Source organism: Geotrypetes seraphini, chromosome 16 (assembly GCF_902459505.1).
Source record: "Geotrypetes seraphini chromosome 16, aGeoSer1.1, whole genome shotgun sequence".
Taxonomy (NCBI): Eukaryota; Metazoa; Chordata; class Amphibia; order Gymnophiona; family Dermophiidae; genus Geotrypetes; species Geotrypetes seraphini.
In genome coordinates, this window is record NC_047099.1 from 52,236,984 (window position 1) to 52,261,169 (window position 24,186).

Below are 24,186 nucleotides of genomic sequence, written 5' to 3' on the forward strand. Positions count from 1 at the left end.
TTTTAGGCAAAAATTTATTTTTTTGTACGCGCTATTTTAATTTATGTGCGCGGGTTCAGCAAGTTGTGTACGCACGCACAAGTGCACAGCTTAGAGGGAACAGTGGTTGGGACCTAGAACAATACAGGGTGGACTTTAGTCTAAGGCCCAGATATATCAAAGAAGAGACAAGTTAATGTAATCATGTATTTTTAATTAGAATAAATAATGGACAGACCGGATGAACCATTCAGGTCTTTATCTGCCATCATTTACTATGTTACTATGATGGATATGGTTATATTTAAGAAGTTGTGGTGCTTCAGGGTCCAGATTTTTGTTTTTATAATTCTTTATTGATTTTCCAAATATCAACAGTGCAAACAGAAGTATATAAATATATAATAAATCAAGAAAAGCATATTCATCCTACCATTTTATTCCACCCACCCAGCCAATGACTAATCAATAAAAACACAAATACAAAGATTCTTTCAATAACCTTTCCCTATTCAAAATAGTAATGTAATCCCACCCACCCCGGATGTATATACTCAAAGGGATAAAATTATGATAGAAATAGCCTCCCCCCCACCCTTCCCTGGATGTGTGCGGAAATAAACAAAAATTAAAGACAAAAAACAACTATAATGAAGTAATAAAAGACGTCAACGGGCCCCAAACCAGTTTAAATAAATTGCTATGCCCCAACATGTCAGCATTCATTTTCTCATACCTATAGCTTGAGCATAAATTTGCCCACCAAAAAGGAAAATTGAGGCGATCATAATTTTTCCAATTACGAGTTACCACCTGCATGGCTATCCCGGTCATAATTAGGAAAAGCTGGCATTTATAGGGGTACTGGGGGGGCTTAATATGCAATAATGTTCCACATATGACTACCTGATATGTCAATGGAATTAATATGTCCCCATATTGACTTCCAAAAGTTGAGTATCAAAGGACAATAGAACAGATGGTCCAGTGTCCCACTGTCTAGATGACAGTGTCAGCGTCTATTAGATTTAGAACTGTCTAACTTTTGTAACCTAACAGGGGTCCAAAAAGATCTGTGCAACAAGAAAAACCAGGTTTGTCTCATAGATGCTGACGCTGTACATCTCATCCTCCAAGTCCAAATTTGTGGCCACTGAGACGCAGAAATATAATGCTTTATTTCGATGCTCCAAATTTCTCTATGACTAGATTCTGGTTTTCTATTCAAGAATACCACCGGGCGGCCTGATGTCCTAAAAAATCTGTCTGGAAGCATAGGATCTGCAAGCTATAATGAGTTTTTAAGTTTCGCCAATCAGGGAACCCACTCTGAATGTCCTGATTCAACTGCAACCCCCTATAATTTTGAGACTTTGAAATACTGAATGATTGTTGCAGTCATGAAAAATCAAGCATTTTCCCATTTGATAAAACATCATCTAATGTACGAATGCCTGTCTGCATCCATTGCTTCCAGAAGATCCCAAATTCGCCTATTTGAATCTTGGAGTTTAGCCATAAGGATTGAAAAGTAGATTTCTCTATTGGAATATCTGTTAATTTGTTAATAAATTTCTAGGTTTTCCAGGTCTCAAATAAAATACTATTGTCCTTAATATATAAGAGCTGTAAATTTTCATGGTATTCATAAATTCAGAATACGTAGTCCAATCTCTATCCCTCTCAATGTCATCGAGCCCTCTTGGCTCTAATCCCATCTCTGTCACTGTAAATGATGGAGATTTTCCTGTTTAGAATATTTATACAAGTATTTTATTATACCTAAAACTTTGAAAGTCTGATTATTTCTTTGTATCCTACTAGATCAATACAGGAAAAGTTCAGAAGGAAAGAAATCCTGAGACTTTAGTATTTCAGGGCCAGCAATCTCTCTGAAGATGTTTACCACAAAGCGGTGAAGTTCTTTCCTTCTGTCCTTCCTTTCCAGACGAGGGTCACTCGTAGTTTCTAAGGGGCTAGTGATGGATGTAAGGGGGGGGGGGGGCTTTTGTGGGCTGAGATATCAATTGAGGGAAAATGGTAACAATGGAGCTTGTTAGTGAAATCTTGTATCCGAAATGCTAGCGACGTCTCTTGTAGACGGTTATTAGATTCTCTCAGTCCCAGGCTGGCACTCAACGGATTCTCAGAGGTGCTCCAAAATAAAGCCAGAGAAAAGGTCGGATGGTCCCTGTGAAGGTGTCGGTGAAGGTGAAGAGATGAGATCTATTGTCTGCGTTGTAAAACGAGACCTTTCCTGCCTCATAGTCCAAGAAAATCCCCACTGCCCGGGGGCTCTCACTTAGGGAAAGACGAGTCACATGGCAGGTGAAGGCTATGTATTCATCACCCAACCTCCGCAATGCCCAGTATCCCTCCTTAAGTGACCATCTGATCATCCACTTCCTCCTGGTGGACTCTTTACACACTCCCAATGTCCAGAAGCACCCATCTCCCACCTCCACTTCCCAGTAGTGTCTCCCCGATGTGAAGCCCTGACACCCCAGGACATAGGGATCAGTATCAAATCTCTCGGGATTGTCCGGCAGATCCTGCCTTGTGTTTTCCCATCTGACACTTTTCCGGTCCTCAGACAGGACGAGCTCAGGATGAGCAGTTCCAGGATCCAGAGTCACGTCCACTGCAGAGAGGAGACACATTAATAAACATCAGCACATGCTTCTCATTGGCTCCCCACATACCCAACTCCAATTCTTATTGGCTGGATTCTCAATCACTCACTAATTCTGTAACAGCAGCTCTGCTATTGGCCGCCTCAGAAAGCCCCTGATCCTATTGGATGTCAGATTGTCAGCGTTCCCATTGGGCTGAGCGTATTCATACGTGCCTGTAACTCACAGCCCTATTGGCCCCTTGCATCCAATCATATTCAAGTTCAAGTTTCAAGTTTAATTATATTTGATGGTTCGCTTATAACAATCTAAGCGATTAACATATTAAAAAAAAGAAACATAAAACATACAATATTAAAGTATATATTGTACTACATTAAAAAGGGGGTATTTAAAATGTATTTTGTACTACGTTAAAACGACAGACAATAAGATAAATAATACGACAGACAATACGGACAGACTAAGACACAATTGGAAAGAACAAAAGGGAATAAAAGTTACAAAGTATTGTTTCCCAAAGGGAAGAGGGAGAATGATTAGAGGGGGGGGAAGACATTTGGGTTGGGGTTAGAAAAGTTAAAAAAAAAACAAAAAACAAAAAAAAAAAAACTGTTTTGAACTGATTGAATACAGAGGAGAGATGAAAGAGGAGGAAAAAAAAAAATAAAAAATTTTTTAAAGATTAAAAGAGGTTTTAAAGAGGAAGGTTTTTAGATTGGTTTTAAATAGATTGAGGTCTTTAATTTTTCTAATATATAAAGGAAGAGAGTTCCAAGTAAGGGGGGCCACGACTGAAAAGATGTCGTGACGTCTGGTCCCTATTATTTTTAAAGAAGGGCCCATGAGCAGCCCTTGTGTGTCAGATCGCAGGGAGCGATTCGAAGAATGGGGAATTAGAAAACGATCTATGAATAGTGGTTCGTTGGTAATTAATGTTTTGAATACTAATAAAGCTATTTTATATGTAATTCGTTGATTAATGGGCAGCCAGTGTGATTCTATTAAGAAAGGTGTTACGTGGTCATATTTCTTTCCGTTATGAATTATTTTAATTGCAATATTTTGGATTATTTGTAGGCGTTTTTTTTCCTTTTGAGTGATATTTAGCAGGAGTGAGTTACAATAGTCAAGTTTTGATATAACAAGGGAGTGTATTAAAATATTTAAGGATTGCGGTTCTAGATATTTGGACATTGAACGAATCTGGCGTAGCCGATAGAAACAGCATTTAACTAAGTTGCTGACATGTTCTTGATAAGAGAATTTATCGTCGATGATTACTCCTAATATTTTAAGCGAAGTTACTAGTTCAATGGTTATATCATCTATTAGAAAAGGGGTTGATAATTTTAGTCCCTGTTTTGAGGTGAAAAGTAGGGCCTTTGTTTTTGATATATTTAGAGCTAATAAAGCAGCTCTGAGGGACTATTTCTTCTCGGCACACAGTAGAAGGCCACATCTGCACAGACAGACCCTGATCTTCACCACCTTATTCTTTCCTTCCCATTTTACTTTTCTCGTTTGATTTTTCACCTGAGCCATTCACAGAAATACAACTATCCTGCTGCAAGTTCATAATCAACAGCAACAAAACCAATATCTCTCCCTCTCCCCTATTCCTCAGTTTTCTTTTTAATGACTCTGACTCTGCAACACCTAGAAAGGACATTCTTAAATGTATAATTCAGAGCAACTTCACCTTTATCCATTGATACACTGTTTTATGATCATTTACTGCAAAGAAACAATGGAATATAAAGCTCAAAATGGAAGAACAATTACAGAAAAAACACATCCTGAGCTTTCTATGGCACTTTCACTGTGCAGTGATATTGGGACCTGGATTTATTTCTACCTTCCCCTCAAATTAATTATTTCTAATCCTTAATTCTACCCATTCTGCCTGATTAAATTCCACCGTCCCAATTATCTGGGGATATTACGCATCACTTTAATGGGAAGTGTTGCATAATACCAGCAGAGACCAATGCAGCTCTAGACGGTTAATACTAAGGGGGTCCAGGTATCTGAATTATGAGATTACAGTGAGGAATAATTACAGAGGGAAAGTCACGTTGATAATTCGGGGCCAAACTAGAGTTTTTAGCATCAGTCGCGGAGGTAACAGCTCAGACGCTCATAGGAATTCTATGAGTATTGCAGCTATTACTTTGGCGGCTCTGGAGGAGGTCAGTCCCTGTGTACAATTAGGTAACATAGTAGATGACGGCAGATAAAGACCTGAATGGTCCATACAATTAGTTACCTGCATATCTGCCATATTCCATGTACCAATCTGAAATAAAACAAAGACATGTGAAATAAGAAAAATTAAAACAATCATAGAATAAAAATATGTATTTAATTTTTAGTAGGACTTAATTTCAGGAGATTTGGGAGTCATTAACAAAATATTGTAATGATTGAATATTATTTTTCCCCTTAAAAATGCACTTCCAGGATGGGGGGTGATGGGAAAGGTTTTTTGATTTGAATATTAAATAAGGTATATAGGAATGGGGTTTATGGTAGGTTATCTTGAATTTAAAGAATGTTATTGATTAGGGGGGAGGGGGGATAAATTCTGATATGGATTTTAACAGAACATTTGTATCTGAGTTTAAAATGTTATAAAAGCTGTCACACTTATTGTAAGTTTTTTAAAAATGAATACAGAATTGGAAAAAAAAAAAAAGAGTAGGACTTACCAAGGTCTTTGAATTCTGATTCTTTATAGATAAGATAAAATAAGAAATAGACAAATGTTAGTTTCTAGTTTATAAAAAATATCTATCACTGATCTGATGACATTTCCTCTATTACAAAGGAAACATAACATTTTTAAGGATCTAGAGCGGTCTGCATTCATTTTTAAGTTGGACTTTGGATTCTAATGAGCTTAAGAAGAGTCACCAAATAGTTTCCCACGTGAGGTCACAACACAGCTGACCACTACATGTCAGTGACATCCATTCCCTCCAGCCCACCTTCAAACTCCATTGCAGGGTATCCTCAAAGTTGTGAGCATTTTCCAAATGCATCCCTTTATGTCCACTGAGAAATGTCTTGTCCTTCAAGCATGTGGTTCATCCCCCTCACCCACTTTCCCCTTTCTGTTCTCAGAGTAGCAGAAAAGAAAAAAAACAGAAAGACAGAGGTCTCCAGGGGCTGCCATTATCCCCCAGGCCTTGCACTAAAGAACACTAATCCAGAGAATACCGTAATCTTAAATAACTATTTACCAAAAATGATGGAAAATAACTGGGTCAGCAATCCCTGTCCACTCCCTCAAGTTGTATCTAGGCTGATTCTATATTTTGTCAGCGTCCCAAGGCTGTGTTATTCTTCATCTACTAGTCTAGACCTCAATAAAAGATTCCCTCCTGAAAATCTCTTGGGTGTTTTCTAAATCTGTCCAGTCTTGAAATGTTACTGTTATCTGATTTTATTTATATGGATAATATGAAATACTCATTAAACTACACAGGATGATGAGATGACAGTGGCCAGCGGAATAGTGGACTTAAGGACACTGATGGTCTCTGGTGGGGCTGGAGGTGGAAAGGGAGAGAGCAGAGATGCTAAGTTAGCCGGTTCCAGAAAGGAGACTTTTTGGCCAGTGCTGGGTTTGAGTTCACATCTCAAAACAAAAAGAAATAAAGATCTGGAAGGAATAAACTTCAAAGGGCTGAGAAGCAGGTGAAATATTAGGGAATAAGAGCTGAGGGGAAGGATAAATGGGAAGACAGACTACTCAGTATTGCTGTGGCCAAAATAGCAAACAAAGTGTTAGAAATTGTTAAGAAAAGAACAGAGAATACCATAATGCCTTTGTATTATTTCAGGGTGAGACTATGCCTTGAATATTGTGTGGAATTTGGAAAGGTACAGAGAAGTGTTTGGCAAAAGGAACCCCTGGCCAACTTCAGATGAAGTCCTCAGCTGACAGCTTGGGGGTCCTCATCAGCTGAGTATTTCTATTTTATATTTACTTTAGAGGCTCTGGTAGAAACCCATTTGCAAAGTATGTATTCTTCCCAATTAATATTTCCAAATTAATAAAGTGTCTCTGCTTATTTGTAAATGGGTCTCTACCAGAGCCTTTAATTCAGTAGCTTAATTAAATGAAATAACTACTTCTGAAGTTTATAGCGACGGGCACGGATGGGTTTGATTCCAGTGGGGACAGGCGAGGATGGTTTTTTTTCTTCTGAGGATGGGCAGGGACGGGCTTGATTTCTGTCCCCGTGCAACTCTCTACTCTGGAACATTGCATTACATTTCATTTCTAGACCACATAACCTCTACGATCGAAGCGGTTTTTAAAGCAAGAGACTGAATAACATCAGTGAATTACAGATTAATCATTATCGCTATTAATTTCCTAGAAACCTCATAAATAAAGTTGATTTAAAGTATATTTACGAATGCAACAGCACAAACAAATTAGATGTCTCTTTATCCCAACTGGCTGCCTGATAAGCAAACAATCATTTTAAGAACTTCTTATAAATGCAACCTCAAACAGAAGGTTTTTAATATTACTGGACAATGTTAATGTAGCTGGGTTTTAAAAAAGTTTGGACAAATTCTTGGAGGAAAAGTCCATAAACTTTAGGAAAGTCACTCTTTCCCGTGGGGGTAAATAGCATGGAACCTCTCTATTTTCAGGAGGATCTACCAACTACCTTAGTTTCCAGTTGATGGAACTTGGGTTTGATTTAGTTGGCAGTTGTTATGTTCTTAGTGTAGAGAGATGGACTGGAAAAGGGATAACCAGTGGAGGGTCCTAAACCCAACAGAAATTCTCTCTCCCTGGACACAGTCAAGGAGTTTGCTCAACACTCACACAGCTGGCTTCTATGACCAGAGGGTGCTGGAGCAGCAACATTTAACCTGGATATTTAATGCTGAAAATCTGGGATTAAACTCAGCCCGTGGCTGACAGTGTTTAAGAAAATATTGTGCACAATGGGTCTGAAGGGAGAGAATGTTTTCAGGATTACAAGCAGATGCACATCCAGGGTGGGGGGGTATTTTGGTTTTCTTATGAGTGCAAATAATGTGGAGGGGGGGTTATTATATGTCTTCTTATGTTTGATGAAAGTCATTGAATATAGGGGTGGGAGGGTTATGGGATCTGAATTAAATTTTAATAGGATATTAAGTGATGTATTTAAATATATATTGATGTAATATGCTGTTGCACTTATTGTAAGTTTTAAAAATGAATAAAGAATTTAAAAAAAAGAGATCTCTCATCTAAACAGACAGACTCTGCATCTGTACCCGATACAATCCACACTGTGCCTATTAATCGTTTAATAATCTACTAAAACCAAAAGAGACAGAGTGTTTCTTCTTTACCTCTATATTCTTTGACCAGTTTCTGCAGTTGCTGAGGATAGCTCAGTAGGAAACCCATTACCAGGTCAGTAGAAGCAGCCTTTGGTTCTGGAAACTTCATCTTTTGACATCTATGGGTAAGAGAATCAGTGGGATTATTCGGACATCATTCCTCCTGGATACAGGAACATAAGAAAAGCCCTGAGGAGTCGGACCCAGCTCCAGTGGTGTAATGGTTTAAGCTATAGCCCATGCTGCTCCTTGTGACCCTGGGCAAGTCCCGTAATCCCTCCATTGCCCCAGGTACATTATTAAATAGATTGTGAGCCTGCAGGGAGAGACGGGAAAATGCTCGAGTGCCTGAATAAATTCATGTAAACCATTCTGAGCTCCCTTAGAAAACTGAATAAACAAACAAATCCTGTCTCTGACACTGGCCAATCTGGGGTAGCTGCAAATTCCAAAAATATATTTTTCTTATAATTCATTTCCAGTTCTGGCTTCCTGCTAATAATTATTAATGGACTTTTCCTCCAGGAATCTGTCCAAACCTCATCCCACTATTTCAGCTGCTTTGACCACATCCTCCAACAACTGTCCCACAATGTAAAAAATTGAGGCTCTAGACCAGGGGTGTCAAAGTCCCTCCTCGAGGGCCACAATCCAGTTGGATTTTCAGGATTTCCCCAATGAATATGCATGAGATCTATTAGCATACAATGAAAGCAGTGCATGCAAATAGATCTCATGCATATTCATTGGGGAAATTCTGAAAACCTGACTAAATTGCAGCCCTCGAGGAGGGACTTTGACAACCCTGCTATAGACTCTTCTAAATGAATTAGCTGAAATGAAGACATCTATTACACCCTCTGAAGTTAAAAAAAGCATAGGAATAGGATTGAAGGATCACGTTCTTGCCACTGTGTAAAAGATTAATAGGGAGACTGGAAAGGCTAAAGTTTTGGGAGGAGGGCCTCTGGCTGGAATAGGGTTAATACTGAAATGGACGATGCTGAGGAGGGGGGTAACATTGGAAGGCGCTAATGATTGGGGGAGCTCTCTGGAAGGGAGTTCAGGCTGGGGGGGGTTAGTGTTGGGGGCAGGGGGCTGCTGGTAGAGGTAGAAATCTATCTGGATTTGAATAGCAGAATAAGAAGGAAACAACTAATTTTCCCATCCTGATTCTCCTTTCCTCTCAGTAATTAATTCCTGTCCTTTCAAAAAGTACAAAGTCCAGGGAAGACACAATGAAATTATATATGAAATATTTTTTAAAATATATAGGAGGAAATATGTTTCATTCAACAAATAGTTAAGTTCTGGAGCTCATTGCCAGAGAATGTGGTAATGGCAGTTACGGTAGCTTGGTTTAAGTAAGGTTTGGACAGATTCCTGGAGGAAAGGTCCATAGTTATTGAGGCAGAAATGAGGGAAGCCACTGCTGGCCCTGAGATCACTAGCATGGAATTTTGCTACTATCTGGGTTTCTGCCAGATATGATGGACCTGGATTGGCCACAGCTGAAAACAAGAAACTGGGCTTGATGGACCATTGGTCTGATCCAGTTTGGCTATTCTTCTGTACTTAGGAACAACAGAAGAGGGCCGGACTGAGAGAAGAGTACTGTAAACACATACAGACATATCTTGAGTACCAATGCAGGATGTCAACATGAGAAAGATTAATGGTCTGATAAACTGTTGAGTCTTCCACACTTAAGTGTGAGGCTAGAGAAACTGGGCCTCTCTACTCCCTTGAAAAGAGAAGACTGAGAAGGGACATGATCGAAAATTCAAGATTTTGAAGGGAATTGACTTAGTAGAGAAAGAGAGATTGTTCACCCTCTCCAAGGTGAAGAGAACAAGAAGCCACTCGTTAAAGTTAAAAGGGAAAAGATTCCGTACAAACATAAGGAAGTTCTTCTTCACCCAGAGAGTGGTAGAAATCTGGAACGCTCTTCCAGAGGCTGTTATAGGAGAAAACACTCTTCAGGGATTCAAGAAAAGGTTGGATAAGTTCCTACTGGAACAGAACATATGCAGGTAAGGCTAGACTCAAATTGGGCATTGGTCTTTGACCTAAGGGTCGCCAAGTGAGCGAATGCTGGGCACGATGGACCACTGGTCTGATCCAGCAGCGGCAAATCTTATGTTCTCTAATCAAACCTGTCACAAGATATTTGAAATTTCATAAATAACTATTTTTCAAATCACAAGAAATGAGATAAAGGTATGCAATCATTTGAACTAGGATTGAGATCCCAGCACCACATCCCTTGACTGGTAAGAAAGTTATTGAGGGAGAAGGGGGGGAACTGGATCTCTAATGAATTCATGGCAGAATCTATAAAGTTCTTAGAATATCGTTCTGATGAATTTGTGCTTGAATCGACAGATCTGTTTGTGAAGCCCAGAAGAAGTTGGTGTCACGGTACCTGCTCAGGGCGTCCTTCACGTCCTATAGGAGAAATGAGACAGAAAAAATTCCTAGTTAGATTTCTCCGTTTATACTTCAGAATATTCCATAGTATATCACAGTGCATCAGGAATTTTGGAGGTAGGTGGGGAGGGTGCAGGGAGTTCATTTGACCAGTCATTTTCAACCACTGCTTTAGGACACACTGGTGTGCCTTGGGAGTGACAGCTAGAGATTTGGCTAGGCATAAATTTAGAAGAACGGTGGGGCAGCTGAGAAGCTCTACTTCAGGAAGCAGGTGAAAGCCTTTAATACATAGGGTGACTGACCACACGCTCATTCTGCACCAGGACTAGCTTGCCACACTATGGAGCTCATAATCGAAACAGAAATATGTCTAAAAACCGTCCTAAATCGGCACTTGGACGATGAGTATCATAAGTCGACCAAGTGCCGATATTCAAACCGGGTTTTGGACGTATCTAAAAACGACTTAGGCCTTCACAGTGCTGCAGTACGTCCAGAGTTAAAAGGGGCATTTCCGGAGGTGTGTCGATGGCGGGATGTGGGCCGTCCTAGACTTAGTCATACTGCATGTATAACCGAAAGTATTACAACACTGCCAAGATGGAACTTGGACGTTGTGACTTAGGCCATCTAAAACCAGGTCTCAGTCACAAGAAGGTATCCAAAGTGACCAGAGGACAAAGTACAGACCCCACATACCGCCCAAGTGATCACTGACCTCTCCCCCCTTAAAAATCATAATAACAACTTTACATATCTGCCTCCAGAACATCAGCACCTGGTAGCCTGGCATAGGAAAGCCTATTAGACCTGCACAGCGGTGGTTTAAGTGGTCTTGGGGTGGGTTAGTGAACCATGGAGAGGAGGACCCAGGCCCATAAGCCACTCTAATAACTGCATTCATGGTGCACCCTCCAAAAAAACCTCAAAACCCCATTTGTACTGCCATATAAATGGCACCTGCAGCCATAAGGGCTATTGGGGTGGTAGTTAGGTGGGTCTAGTAGGTTCTAGGGGTGTTTGGTGGGGCTCCGCCCCCAATCACCCCGCCTCTCACCTAATCTTCTGCCGCCGTGCAGCGGCGGCTCGCTGAGGACTCCGCCCCCAATCACCCCGCCTCTCACCTAATCTTCTGCCGCCGTGCAGCGGCGGCTCGCTGAGGACTCCGCCCCCAATCACCCCGCCTCTCACCTAATCTTCTGCCCCCAATCACCCCGGTATATGGCCTTTAAAACCAAACCTCTTGCGGCGCACGCTAGCACTACCTGTTTTAGGCACGCGGCTCCTTGTCTCACCAGTGTTGTAGCAGCATTTTAATATTTTATTGTTTTATTGTTTAAGTACTGAGTTTCAACTGTTTTTATTTGGTCTTATTTTCTTCTACAGCCTCTCACCTAATCTTCTGCCGCCGCGCAGCGGCGGCTCGCTGAGGACTCCGCCCCCAATCACCCCGGTATATGGCCTTTAAAACCAAACCTCTTGCGGCGCATGCCGCAAAGGCGCGTGCCGAAGGCGCGCGCCAAAGGAGCGCACCTAAGGAGCAGGTTCTGCTCCTTAGTGCGCTCCTTCGTGCGCAACCTGAGGGTGCTGCCACTCATGTTAACCACACAAATTATAGGAAACTCTCCCCTTTTAGAAACCCTCTCTCACTCTTCTTTTTTCTTGGTTCTGCTGCCTTGTTAACTATGCTAATGCAAACTCCCAATACCAATAACCAAGACCTTAATCTACCTAACAACATACCAACACACTGGGGCTTCCGTCCCCCCAAGAAAAAAACCAATAACACACTTGAAATATGTTATCCACCAGTAACATCAACTGCTTTGAAGCAGATCGCGATTAATAAAAATATTATTCCTATTCCCAAGTTTCATACACTAGCCTCTCCAGAATCCAATATACCAAACCAATCCAAACTAAAAATAGGACTTATAAATACCAGAGCTATCAAAGGAAAATATCATCTAGTCAAAGAAAAAATCCTTGCAGAAGGTTTCCACATTCTCTGCTTAGTAGAAACCTGGTTAACTGACGGTGAAGAAGCTTACTTGTCCTACTGTTGCCCAGTAAACTATTCATTCTTATTTAATCATCGTCAGAAAAGAAGAGGGGGGGGACTCGCTATCATTTATCAAAAGGACATCTTAAAAACAATGGACCACTCTGCTGGAAACGCAGAAATAGAATTTCTTCAGGTTCAACTTAACACTAACCCAAAAATAGACATACTCTTACTATACATCCCTCCACCAATCGTGCAAAATAACTTATATCTACTACAAAACTTGATTTTTGACTTTAGTTCCTTTTCTGAAAATCCCTTTATTTTGGGAGATTTCAATTTTCATTTCGATGAACTTACCAATCCTCTCACCAAGGAACTCCTATCCTATACAGACGCTCTTAATTTCATACCTCTTATTCAAGAGGCTTCACACCAGGCAGGCCATATCTTGGACATGATTTTTGTCGCTAAAACGGAATTCCTCTCTTACTCTAATATTCTCAATACCTCAGTCCCCTGGTCTGACCATCACCTTATCTCATTTAATCTAATGGTAAATAAGAGAATATCTCCTATTTTCTTACCCAAACAAATAACATATCGTGATTACACCAAATTAGAACTATCGTCAGTTGCCTCATTCCTTCACTCAAGGCCTCCAATCCTTGAGACAGATCCTCTTGAAGACCAACTCAATTTATGGAATGATACAATTCACAATCTTCTTGATAAAGAAGTTCCTCTCATCACTAAAACAATATCTAACAAAAAAGTCCAAAACCCTTGGCACACTCCAGAATTAACACTTATTAAAAGGCAACTTAGATCCTTGGAAAGAAAATGGCGCAAAAATAAAACCGTTAACAATTTGAAATCTTTCAAAGAATTTTCCCAATATTACAAAATCAAAATAAATGAAGCCAAAAGCAATTATTACACCAATAAAATTAAGACAGCTAAAAACTCATCCATTTTATTTTCTATTATAAAATCCTTCAATCCATCCTCAAAACAAGTAAATAAAAATTCAAACCTCTCAGCTCAACTTCTTGCAGACACGTTCTGCAATAAAATTACTAAAATACGTACCAAATTTGCAACCACTCCAACCACTGCCCCCACTGAAATAGACAATAACTATAACCTTCCCTGCTCCAAATGTTCCAATTTTAAAATGCCAACCTTAACAGAAATCAAATCTATCATTCTAAAAACTAATCTTAAGAGCTCTCCTTCAGAGATTATCCCTCCAGTAATCTTAAAGAAATATTTTTCCTGCTTTGGACCTCTCATACAAACACTTATCAAAACAAGTCTCTCTACCGGGACTATACCTAAGGACTGGAAAACAGCTATAATTTTTCCCATATTAAAGGATCATAAAATCAGTCCCGATGATCCAACCAACTATCGGCCTATTGCCAACATACCGTTCTTAGCAAAAATCACCGAGAAGGTGATATTCAATCAGCTAGCAGAGTTCGTCCATTCCACGAACATACTCCACCCCAACCAAACGGGCTTTAGAAAACACCACAATACCGAATATTCTTTAATCGGACTAACAACAAATATCATCTACAATCTAGACCATCACAATTCAGTCATCCTTTTCTCCCTAGACCTCTCAGCGGCTTTCGACACCATAGATCACTTCCTCCTTTTAGAAAGGCTGCAATCAATAGGTGTCAGTAACTCAGCACTACAATGGTTCTCTTCCTTTCTAACCGATCGGACCTCAACGGTACGCTTTAATAATTCATCCTCTACATCATTCTCACAGAATTACGGAATCCCTCAAGGTTCAATCTTATCTCCATTGCTGTTTAATATCTTCTTAGCTCCACTACTTAGCCTTAGTCAATCTATAGGATTCACAACGTACGCCTATGCTGATGATATCCAACTGATTCATCCAGTCAACCCGGAAAACTCCAATGAAATAATACAAATTAATCAAAAATTAGAAAAAATTAAAAACTGGCTTACTCTGAACAAACTTGCGCTAAACATAGAGAAAACAAAGGCGTTGTTTTTTCCGTTCAAACAGGGCATAACGCTATCTATGCCTTTCTCAATTGATAACACAGCAATCGAACTCGTCACATCCCTTAAGATACTAGGAGTAACAATCGACAACAAATTCTCTTACCAAGAACACATCAACAATACAGTCAAAAGTTGTTTCTATCGTCTACGCTTAATCCGTTCTATGTCAAAATATCTGGAACCAAAATCTCTAAATATTTTAATACACTCCCTTATAATATCCAGACTCGATTATTGTAACTCACTTCTCATGAACATCACTCAAAAAGATCAAAGACGATTACAAATAATACAAAACATCGCCATCAAAATAATCCACCATGGAAAAAAATACGATCACGTAACTCCCTATTTCATAGAATCTCACTGGTTGCCCATTAATCAACGCACAACATATAAAATAGCTTTATTGGTATTTAAAACTTTAAATACTAACGAGCCACAGTTTATAGATCGGCTCTTAATCCCTCATACTTCAAAACGTTCACTTCGGTCCAACACGCAGGGTTTGTTAATGGTTCCCTCACTGAAAATAATAGGAACCAGACGCCATGACATCTTTTCAGTTATGGCTCCTCTTATCTGGAATACCCTCCCCCTTTATATCAGAAACATCAAAGACCTCAATTTATTTAAAACTAATTTAAAAACTTATCTCTTCAAATCCTCATTTAACCTTTAGTACAACTATTCGGAGTACTTGTAAACAATTAACACTTTCATACACATCTTCCCCAACCTACTCGTTTGTTCCTCCCCACTCCATCCCCCTTTCTTCCCTTAAGGAAACCACAATTTGTAACTTTTTTCCCCTAACGTTCTTTCCTTATGTTTCATAGTCCGTCTGTAATGTCAGTTTGTTGTAGCACTTTGAAAATTGTTAATGTAAAATAACTTGTTTTATTCTATACTATAATGCTTTTATTATGTAATTCGCTTAGTTTTAATAGGCGAACCATCAAATTTTAATAAACTTGAAACTCACCATGACCTATAAGGGAGTTGTAGCGAGATGTTTATGTGGTACCCTTTTTATGAAGTTCACAGCAGTGCCCTTTAAGGTACCCCACTACTGTGGTGTAATGTCTGGGTGTCCAATCCATCACTTTTCTGGCCCCCTCCCGCGCCCAAAAGGTCTTTTTCTAGGCGGTTTTGACTTGGATGAATTTTTGGTCGAAAATGGTTTATAAGGATGGACGACTTAGCGGCCTGGACGATCAGATGGCTGGACGTACAGTTAAATGATTTCGAAAAAAAAAAATTGGATGTAATTTTCCAAAATGGACCTTTTCCTATATCCGACTGTTGGCGACTTGTGACTTAGGCCAAAACGGACTTAGATGTTTCTTTTGATTGTGCTTGTTCTACGCTGCCTTGGGTGAATCTCTTCATAGAATCAGTTAATAAATCCCAATAAATAAGCCAGGATTCAAATCCTATTAATGTCACTTATGCCACCTTTTATTAAACCACGATAGCGGTTTTAAGTGCAGAGAGCCGCGCTGAATGCCCTGCGGTGCTCCAGATGCTCATAGGTTTAGTAAAAGGGGGCCTTAATCTTTCTCTTATATTATTTCGATGTTATATGTGTTGTAACACCTTTACTGAAGCTCATGCAAACCGCTCAGAATTGACTCCCCAATCATTAGTAGCGGTATAGAATCTTCCAATAACACCGTATATATAGCAAAAGCCCAAATATCATTAGAAATCATAAGGATACTTATACCCCGATTCCTCCTGGCAGATCTGAAACCTCCTCAGATATCTATTTATTAATCTCACCTTCAGTAGCTCAATGGCCGGCTGCTGACTCTTGTCCTCCATCTCGGAGATCAGCTGTTTGAGGGAGTCCATTTCCTTTTCTAGCCTGGTCACATTTTCATCCATTCTCTGGAGAATCATCTTCTCTTCGTCCTCCAGTTTTGAAAGAAGGATCTGCTTCATTTCATTCAGGAACTGGTACAACTCCTCAAACTCAGACTCAATTTTCTGTCTCTGGATCTCTGTCTCACTCTGGATTAAACAAAGAGATAAAAGTGTCAGGTATACTGGAGTTTGTATATTGCACAAAGCTCTAGATTCAAATCCAACCATGAATAAAAAATCTCTCTGGTTACCAGAGTCCTGCTAAGGTTTGTCTCACCAGAAGATCCGCAATAAAAAACTGTATTCTGGGGCTCTCAGGAGCCAATCAAATGTTACAGATAAGAAATGATTAATTTATATTACATATAGAGGTGAGAATTCCCTTTTACTAAACAGGAAATTATTTTTTTAAAGACATTTCCCTGGCTACTAGGTAGAAATATACAGATTCAGAATCTGCCTATTGCATCCTTTTCTCTTACTGATTCAGGGACTGATGTAGTGAGAGGATCAAAGTCCCTTCAGACACTGGCTAAGAAGGAGACGCAGACACCCACCCTCAGCTCTTCTGCTCTCTCCTCTTCATCAGATTTAAACTTCTGAAGATCTTCCAGCTGCTTTCTCAGAGGCTCCAGATGAATTATAATTTTTTCCTGTAAATATTAACATTTTTGGATAGAATTTGACTATTATTATTATAAGCAGTTTCAGATGAGTGAATGGCGTATGAACGGGTCAGTATTTGGGGGTGGCACAGAATATCGGGGCTCTTTGTAGCTTCTATAAGTTACCTGGTAACAGCGATATTCGGCCTCCCAGCCAGATAGAGTTAGGAAAGTTTGTTATGGGCTAAATATCACAGCTTCTGAGTAAACCCCCGGGACAGCCCCGACTGCTGCTAGACTCCCCCAGCACTAATTGTGCAGTCACGGAGGTGGGATCTCAGTAGCCCTCTCCCATAGTCCCAGGTGGCCAGCTGAGCACCTTTTCACCAGGTACCAACTTCTCTTACCCAGGTACATGGCTCTGAATACTGGGCTCTTAGGTGCTAATTGTAAATGTTAACATCCTATGAGTTATGCCCATATTCCCCCTTGCAGTTACCTGGTAAGCAATTTTTGCTCAGACTTTCTGGAACTATGCCCAGCATTTACCCCTGGGCCAATATTCTGTACCCTACGCTTTAGATTTTAAGCCTCCCAGGGACAGGGAAATCTTCCATTAGAAAGGTCTGCAATACATGGAAATGAATCCTGCACCTCCTTAATGGAAACTGCTATGTGGGATCTGTGACCCCAGGACACGCTGCCATAATAAAGAGACTGACCCCCCCCCCCACCTTGTATTCCTGCACAGCCTCCTCTATGGGGATCACGGTGTGAGATCTGTGATCCCGGGATCTGTCACACACCACGCAGATCGCTCTCTGATCCTCTTCACAGAACAGCTTCAGCCTCTCTTCATGCTCCTGGCACAGATTCTCCTCTTTTGTGCACTGAGGAAGCTTTTTCACCATTTCTGTCATATTTGCTAGCTGCCTGTTTGCTCTGAGGTTCCTGTGCTGAGAGGTTTCCCTGCACTGGGGACAGGGGAAGTTTGTGTCCATCCCCTGCCAGCTCTGAGTGATACAAGAGCGACAGAAGTTATGGCCACAGTCTAAAGACACTGGATCTGTGAAATAATCCAGGCAGATAGAGCAAGAAGCTTCTTCTCTCAGACTCTCAGCAGGGTTTGCAACAGCCATGATTCTTCCAGGAAATGAAAAGCAAGAACTTAGTTTCTGTTTCATTTTCCAACCACCAGTGAGTTTGAAAACAAGGCAGGGCCTCTCTGGGGAGGATCTGAAGAGTGCTGGGTGTCTGCCCTGCCTCATTCTTCCCAGTTCCTCCCTTCATTCCCAGTGACAGAGGTCCAGGGGGCCTGGGAAGAGTTTCCTGTGTAGAAGGTTGGGTTGGGGGTTTGGAGAGGAGATCTCAGGGAGTTGAAAGGAGGAAGAGGCAGATCAGGGATGAGACTAGGAGAAACATCAGGGATCCCACTTTTGTGAGGCTGCTGTAAACTCCTAACTCCCACTCACATTAAAAGTATTTATGTCCATCCTATCATTCTCTCAGCAAGAAACTCCCCGTCTGTCTGTCCAAATTAGATTGTAAGATCTTCTGGGAAGGGACCATCTATTGCATATTTAATGTACAGTACTGTGTACACCTTTCAGTGCTACATACATGATAAATAGTGGTAGTAGTTAGAAAAGAAATTGCCAAGACAAAAAATAAAAAGATAGAAAATAAAAAAAAACGCATTTTAATATTTTGGGGAACTGGAATGAATCAGCTTTGGGAAACGCGCATCTTTCTATTTTTGTATTTTGTGGCCTACAGATCGAAAAACATTTGTTTTCTCATGTACTGGTATTGCAGGGGTTATGGAGTCTGCCATCCTTAGACATTTCCTTCTGACTCCTTTCTAATTTATGGTCTTATTCTGCATTAGGGGGAAAGGGATTGGGACTTGTATACTGCTTTTTCTAGTTTAACAACCACACTCAAAGCGGTTCTACATAGAGGTATTTATCCCAGGAAAAGCAGGCAGCATATTCTCACTGATGGGTGATGTCACTGATGGAGCCCCGGTATGGACCCTCTGTATAGAGCCCATGTATTGTAACACCTCATGGAAGCTCTTTATAACTCTGTATTGTAACACCGCTACAGAAGCTCCTGTAACTCTGTATAGAGCCCATGTTTTGTAACACCTCGCAGAAGCTCTTTGTAACTCTGTATTGTAACACCGCTACAGAAGCTCCTGTAACTCTGTATAGAGCCCATGTGTTATGCCTATGGCCAGGGGGTAACTGAAACTCAGCATACTACGTGATATGTCTCCTCAAGTCTGCTTATCTGATGTGCTGCCAAAACAAGGAACAAAAGGACAATAAAACCAGGTTGACCAGGTGTCCGAGTGAAGACAGCTGGTTTCTGCAACAAGCCTGCTTATCTGCTATCCTGACCTCAGTGACCTGGGTGTTGCATGCCTGGGTCGTAGTGAAGGAAGCTGGTTACTGCAGAACTATGAACTCAGCAGTTTTCACCCTATATAAGAACGGGACTCTGCCCCTAACATTAGAATCCATTTTGTTGCAACCAAGGGACAGTCCCGTGTCCACCCACCTATCAATTTCAGGGATTCCCGATTGTGAAGGATGGTGTTGCCCAGGATCACGGTGAAGTTATTCTATTTTTATATTCATCTATATATATATAAGTATAATAAAGGGTTATTGTTTATGCTTTTATATTGTCTGTGTGCTTTTCTGAGTGTCACTGATCATCCCATTTGACAGAAATAAGTGGCGGAACACCATGTATTGTAACACCTCGCAGAAGCTCTTTGTAACTCTGTATTGTAACACCGCTACAGAAGCTCCTGTAACTCTGTATAGAGCCCATGTATTGTAACACCTCGCAGAAGCTCTTTGTAACTCTGTATTGTTAACACCTCCACAGAAGCTCAAGTATTGTAGCACCTTTTACAGAAGCTCATGCAAACCGCTCTGAATTGACATCCCAGTCATTAGTAGAGGTATCGAAGCTCACAATAAACAATCTGTTCCCTGTACGTCCATTATTCCTGCTCTGTCTCCCTGTTCACTCTTCCGCATTCCCCCATCTCCTTAACGGAATATTTCCCCTTTTTCTGCCCCTCCTCCATTCCTGTTCCCTCCACCCACCGCTCCAGGCCCAATCTCAGTCTCAAAAAGTCTTCCAATTCCTCCCTCCTCCCCTCCTACTACTACTGTTTAACATTTCTATAGCGCTGAAGGGCATATGCAGCGCTGTACATTTTGATATTAAAGGGACAGTCCCTGCTTTGTTGGGTTCACAACTGCCATTTACACCCATAAGTAAATCCTTATCCACCCGAATGCCAGGATTCTATAAATTTAAGCAGGCCAATGGAATTTAAATGTCTGCAGCTTCTTATAGAATGAGGGGAGAGAATTTTAAAATCGACAGACGGAGGTCTCGTATGTTCAGCAGCCACGAAGGAACATGTAAGTCTGTTTGAAAATTGGTCCAAATACATTTCCATTAAATTCTGGAATTTGTTGCCGGAAAATTTGATGAAAGCAGTTAACTTAGCAGGGTTTAAAAAAAGGTTTAGATAATTTCCTAAAAGCCCAAAAACTGTTTTTAAGATGGACTTAGGGGACATCTACTGCTTATTCCTAGGATAAGCATCATCAAATCTGGTTTACTCTTTCGGGATCTTGCCAGGAAATTGTGACCTGGGTTGGCTTATGTTAGAAACAGGACACTGGGCTTAATGGACATAAGAACATAAGAATTGCCGCTGCTGGGTCAGACCAGTGGTCCATCCTGAGTCCAGCCTCACCTGCGTACATCCCAGTTTAGCAGTATCTTGTCCAGCTTAGTCTTGAAACCCTGGAGGGTGTTTTCCCCTACAACAAACTCCGGAAGAGCGTTCCAGCTTTCCACCACTCTCTGGGTGAAGAAGAACTTCCTTACGTTTGTACAGAATCTATCCCCTTTCAACTTTAGAGAGTGCCCTCTCGTTCTCCCTACCTTGGAGAGGGTGAACAACCTGTCCTTATCTACTATGTCTATTCCCTTCAGTATTTTGAATGTTTAGATCATGTCTCCTCTTTTCAAGGGAGAAGAGGCTCAGTTTTTCCAACTCTCACTATACGGTCTGTCCCAGTATGGCAATTCTTGTGTTCTTACTCACTATACGGTCTGTCCCAGTATGGCAATTCTTGTGTTCTTATGTTGCATCTCTGGGTTTGAAAGAAATGACAGAAATTATTTCATTATGTTCCATAAGAATACACTATTCTCTTTCCCACATGTCACCAGGTGAAGTCCTCAATTGCACACTATAGGCACTTTTTCTGTACCAAGGATAAAAAACAGTTTAAACTCTTTCACTAGGCACAAGCCTGTTCCACCCATGTGGGAGGCACGAACAGTAAGTGAAACCAGAGATTAGTTTGGGATCTCAAAATCTGGCCGCCCAGTCTATCAAAATAAGTCCACAGTCACAAAAACAAATTAATAAGCAAACTGCTAATAATACGAGTCTGCAGCGCTTTCTGTCTCTCAGTCATTCTGACTTCAGCAATTTGCATATCATGACTATAATCAAGCTCAATTTCAAACAGAAAGTCTACGCAGGGTTTCCCTTTGAAATATGGCTGACAGAGGTAAAGCAGGTCCATTTGCACCATCTATGACGCAAGTACAAATGCAGCCGTGGAAAGTCCATAATGATTTTATTTATTAAAAAGTTTCTATAACACTCTTACAAACAATAATCTTTTCAGGATGGCTCAAAACATATAATACACTGATCAAATACAAAACCTCTCTACACCCTTCCCCAACATGCAGTGAACAGTGCAAAATATATTTTATCCAATGTGGAGTGAGGAAAGGAATTTTCAACAGGGTTTTTCCTCACGGATATATAGGTGTTCACCTAAAGAAAAAGCTTTAAGAATTGCTATTCTTATGGATAAATATAGCATTTTCCATCTCGTGATTTCGTAGGGTTCTGTGGATCAGGAAACACCAATTGTTCCTCTTAAATGAATCACCAAACCTGAAAAGCGCCTCTGAATTCAATCAAATCAGATACAATCACAGTACGGATTCTCCCTTTCTTTTCTGTAGAGACATATCAAAGTTACATGTGATATGTCATTCTTTATTGATCTCAAAGTCTAAATGTGCACACAAAAGACAATCCTGAAATCCCAGTAAACATCAAGTTACCACCTGAATTGGAGAAATTCAACACACAAGTTCCTCAGAATACCACACCAGATATACGTGTGGTAGCCGTCCTCATAGGAACATAGTAATGTGTGAATATGTTATTTTATAACGTTTCATAACGCTTATAAAGTGCAAGTGCTTCAATAAGTTATATAATGGTCATTTTTTAAGAGTTACTGCAAAGGTAATACTTAGCTTTGTGAAACTGGGTCTGCCTCAATCCCCACCGAAGTGTTTCATAATTTCAAGAGTCTCTAATTAAAACGTCTTTAAAGATCTCTTTATTCAGCATTTCTTCTCCTGGAAACAGGATTTTTTCATACATCGTTATCAGAGAAGTCATTGGAACCTGCAATAAAGCCTAATAGACGCACAACAGAGAGATAATCAAAGCAACAAGTCTCTTTGTCTTCTTTCTTGCTGTTGAACTTGGGGTGTTGGAAACTTAGCGATAAAAGTGGTCACAGTTTTAGTCCTACTGAGATGCAGGCTGACAAACGTCTTCATAGATTATAGTGTAACAGATCCAGCTTGGTCACAGTGGTCCCATATTGCGGGATCTGAGCAAAGTGGCAATATTCACTTAGACCAATATGTTGGAAATAGCTTTTATGACTGGATCTTTCTATATCCCATGTCACAATCTTCTTCCACCACACCAATCAATTTCACATATTCTATAATTAAACTTTGGAATTAGTTGCCAGAGAATGTGTTGAACTCAGATGGCTTAGCGGGGTTTAAAAAAGGCTTGGATAATTTTCTAAAAGAGGAGTCCATAGGTCACTATTGAGATGGATTGGGGAAATCCACTGCTTATTCATAGGATAAGCAGCATAAAATCTCTTTTAGGACTTTGGACTCAGGAGCTGGGTTGGCCAAGGTTGGAAACAGAACGCTGGGCTTGATGGACCCAGTATGGCAATTCTTATGTTCACTGGTCAGCTCATTTCCTCTCCAACTCATTGCTCCCTTTTGACCATTACATTATTCATGAACTAGAGAGATACGAGGGGGGTGAGTGCCCCCCCTCCCATCATATACTTTGATACAGATGTCTGATCTGGAGAGTTGGGTCAGTTTCTGAGTCTTAGAGCATCCTGGTTTCACTACTGGAATGATCCATCTGTCCTTCAGGCCGTATGAAATAGTAACGAAAGTGGGTCCCTTCATTTTTCCCTACGTCACTCCATCCTGAAGATGAAAGACTTTGGAACTATGGCACTACAACATCTAGGTCAGCAGAGGCTCATTGCAGGAGCTAAAGCAAATAAGCCTGCAGTATGTAAGTTAATCTCTGCCATTTTAGTTAAAACAGTTAAATTTGAATACTTTCAGAATCTGCCGTAAATACTCAGATGACTTAGCCCTGTCGTTATTCTTAGAATTCTAAGAAGTCTATGAAATTCAATAAATTAGCCTTTAATCTTTAGAACCAGGGAAGTTGCTTTTGTTTCACTGCTTACATTAACTGAGGACTTACTAGATGGAGCCCAGATTAGAATAGTTAACATATTACAGAGAAGCTCCCTCTCGCCAAAGAGTTTCTCCTTCATCATATAAATGGTTACTGGGTTGTTTTTTTTTCAGAATTTAGAGTAGCAGGTGCCAGTGACCTCTAGTGAATTTTATTTTCAGTTTCACTATTTTACTATGACTTCCAGTGGCCAACAAGTGAATAACACCCAATTTTTACTATGAGCCTTACTGACCTCTAGTGGTCAGAGAATATTTTTTTCTTAAACCTGTATTTATTGCTTAACCTCAAATGATCAAACAGAATATTGCATATTACCTTTATTGTAATACAGAGAAAATGAAACTGATATACTTAATAGTGTTTGTTAATGTCTGATGAATAGTCCATAAATATGCTAATTTACCTTTACATTACTAATATATTTTATTCACTTTAGTGGTCTATTGGTCCCATATCTGTCTACATTTGAAGAGGCATCAATGCATTGCATGTTTGGTGCATTTTTTTTTCCTTGAGCAATACCTCCAGTAATTCTGGGAAGAAATAAGAGGAGCGGAGAGACATAATTGATATTAA

At 40.3% G+C, this 24,186-nt stretch overlaps 1 protein-coding gene across 2 annotated transcripts; it reads right to left on the bottom strand.

Annotated features, from left to right (window-relative positions):
• Positions 1-1,471: 1,471 nt before the first annotated feature.
• LOC117350149 (E3 ubiquitin-protein ligase TRIM39-like) lies at positions 1,472-18,423 on the bottom strand. Of its 2 annotated transcripts, XM_033924197.1 has the most exons (9): positions 17,672-18,423; positions 16,890-16,985; positions 16,249-16,479; positions 10,399-10,421; positions 7,983-8,092; positions 5,324-5,344; positions 4,882-4,911; positions 4,315-4,349; positions 2,478-2,620 (listed from the first exon to the last, which is right to left on the bottom strand). In XM_033924197.1, exons 1-9 carry the CDS (start codon positions 18,203-18,205, stop codon positions 2,612-2,614), a joined length of 1,089 nt encoding a protein of 362 aa, XP_033780088.1. In that variant the 5' UTR covers positions 18,206-18,423; the 3' UTR covers positions 2,478-2,611. The 2 variants fall into 2 exon arrangements, with proteins under 2 accessions (XP_033780087.1, XP_033780088.1); XM_033924196.1 differs by lacking the exon at positions 4,315-4,349 and having other exon boundaries at positions 1,472-2,620.
• Between the last annotated feature and the right edge of the window lie 5,763 nt (positions 18,424-24,186).

Bases quoted from the DNA above. Each gene is read 5' to 3' on its own strand.
- LOC117350149 (XM_033924196.1), bottom strand. From the start codon at position 18,205: ATGAGGCAGGGCAGACACCCAGCACTCTTCAGATCCTCCCCAGAGAGG. The intron at 16,480-16,889 runs GTGGGTGTCTGC...TGTTTAATCCAG, and splicing joins AGAGAGCAGAAGAGCTGAGG to AGTGAGACAGAGATCCAGAG. The intron at 8,093-10,398 runs GTACCGTGACAC...TCTTACCCATAG, and splicing joins GTGAAGGACGCCCTGAGCAG to ATGTCAAAAGATGAAGTTTC.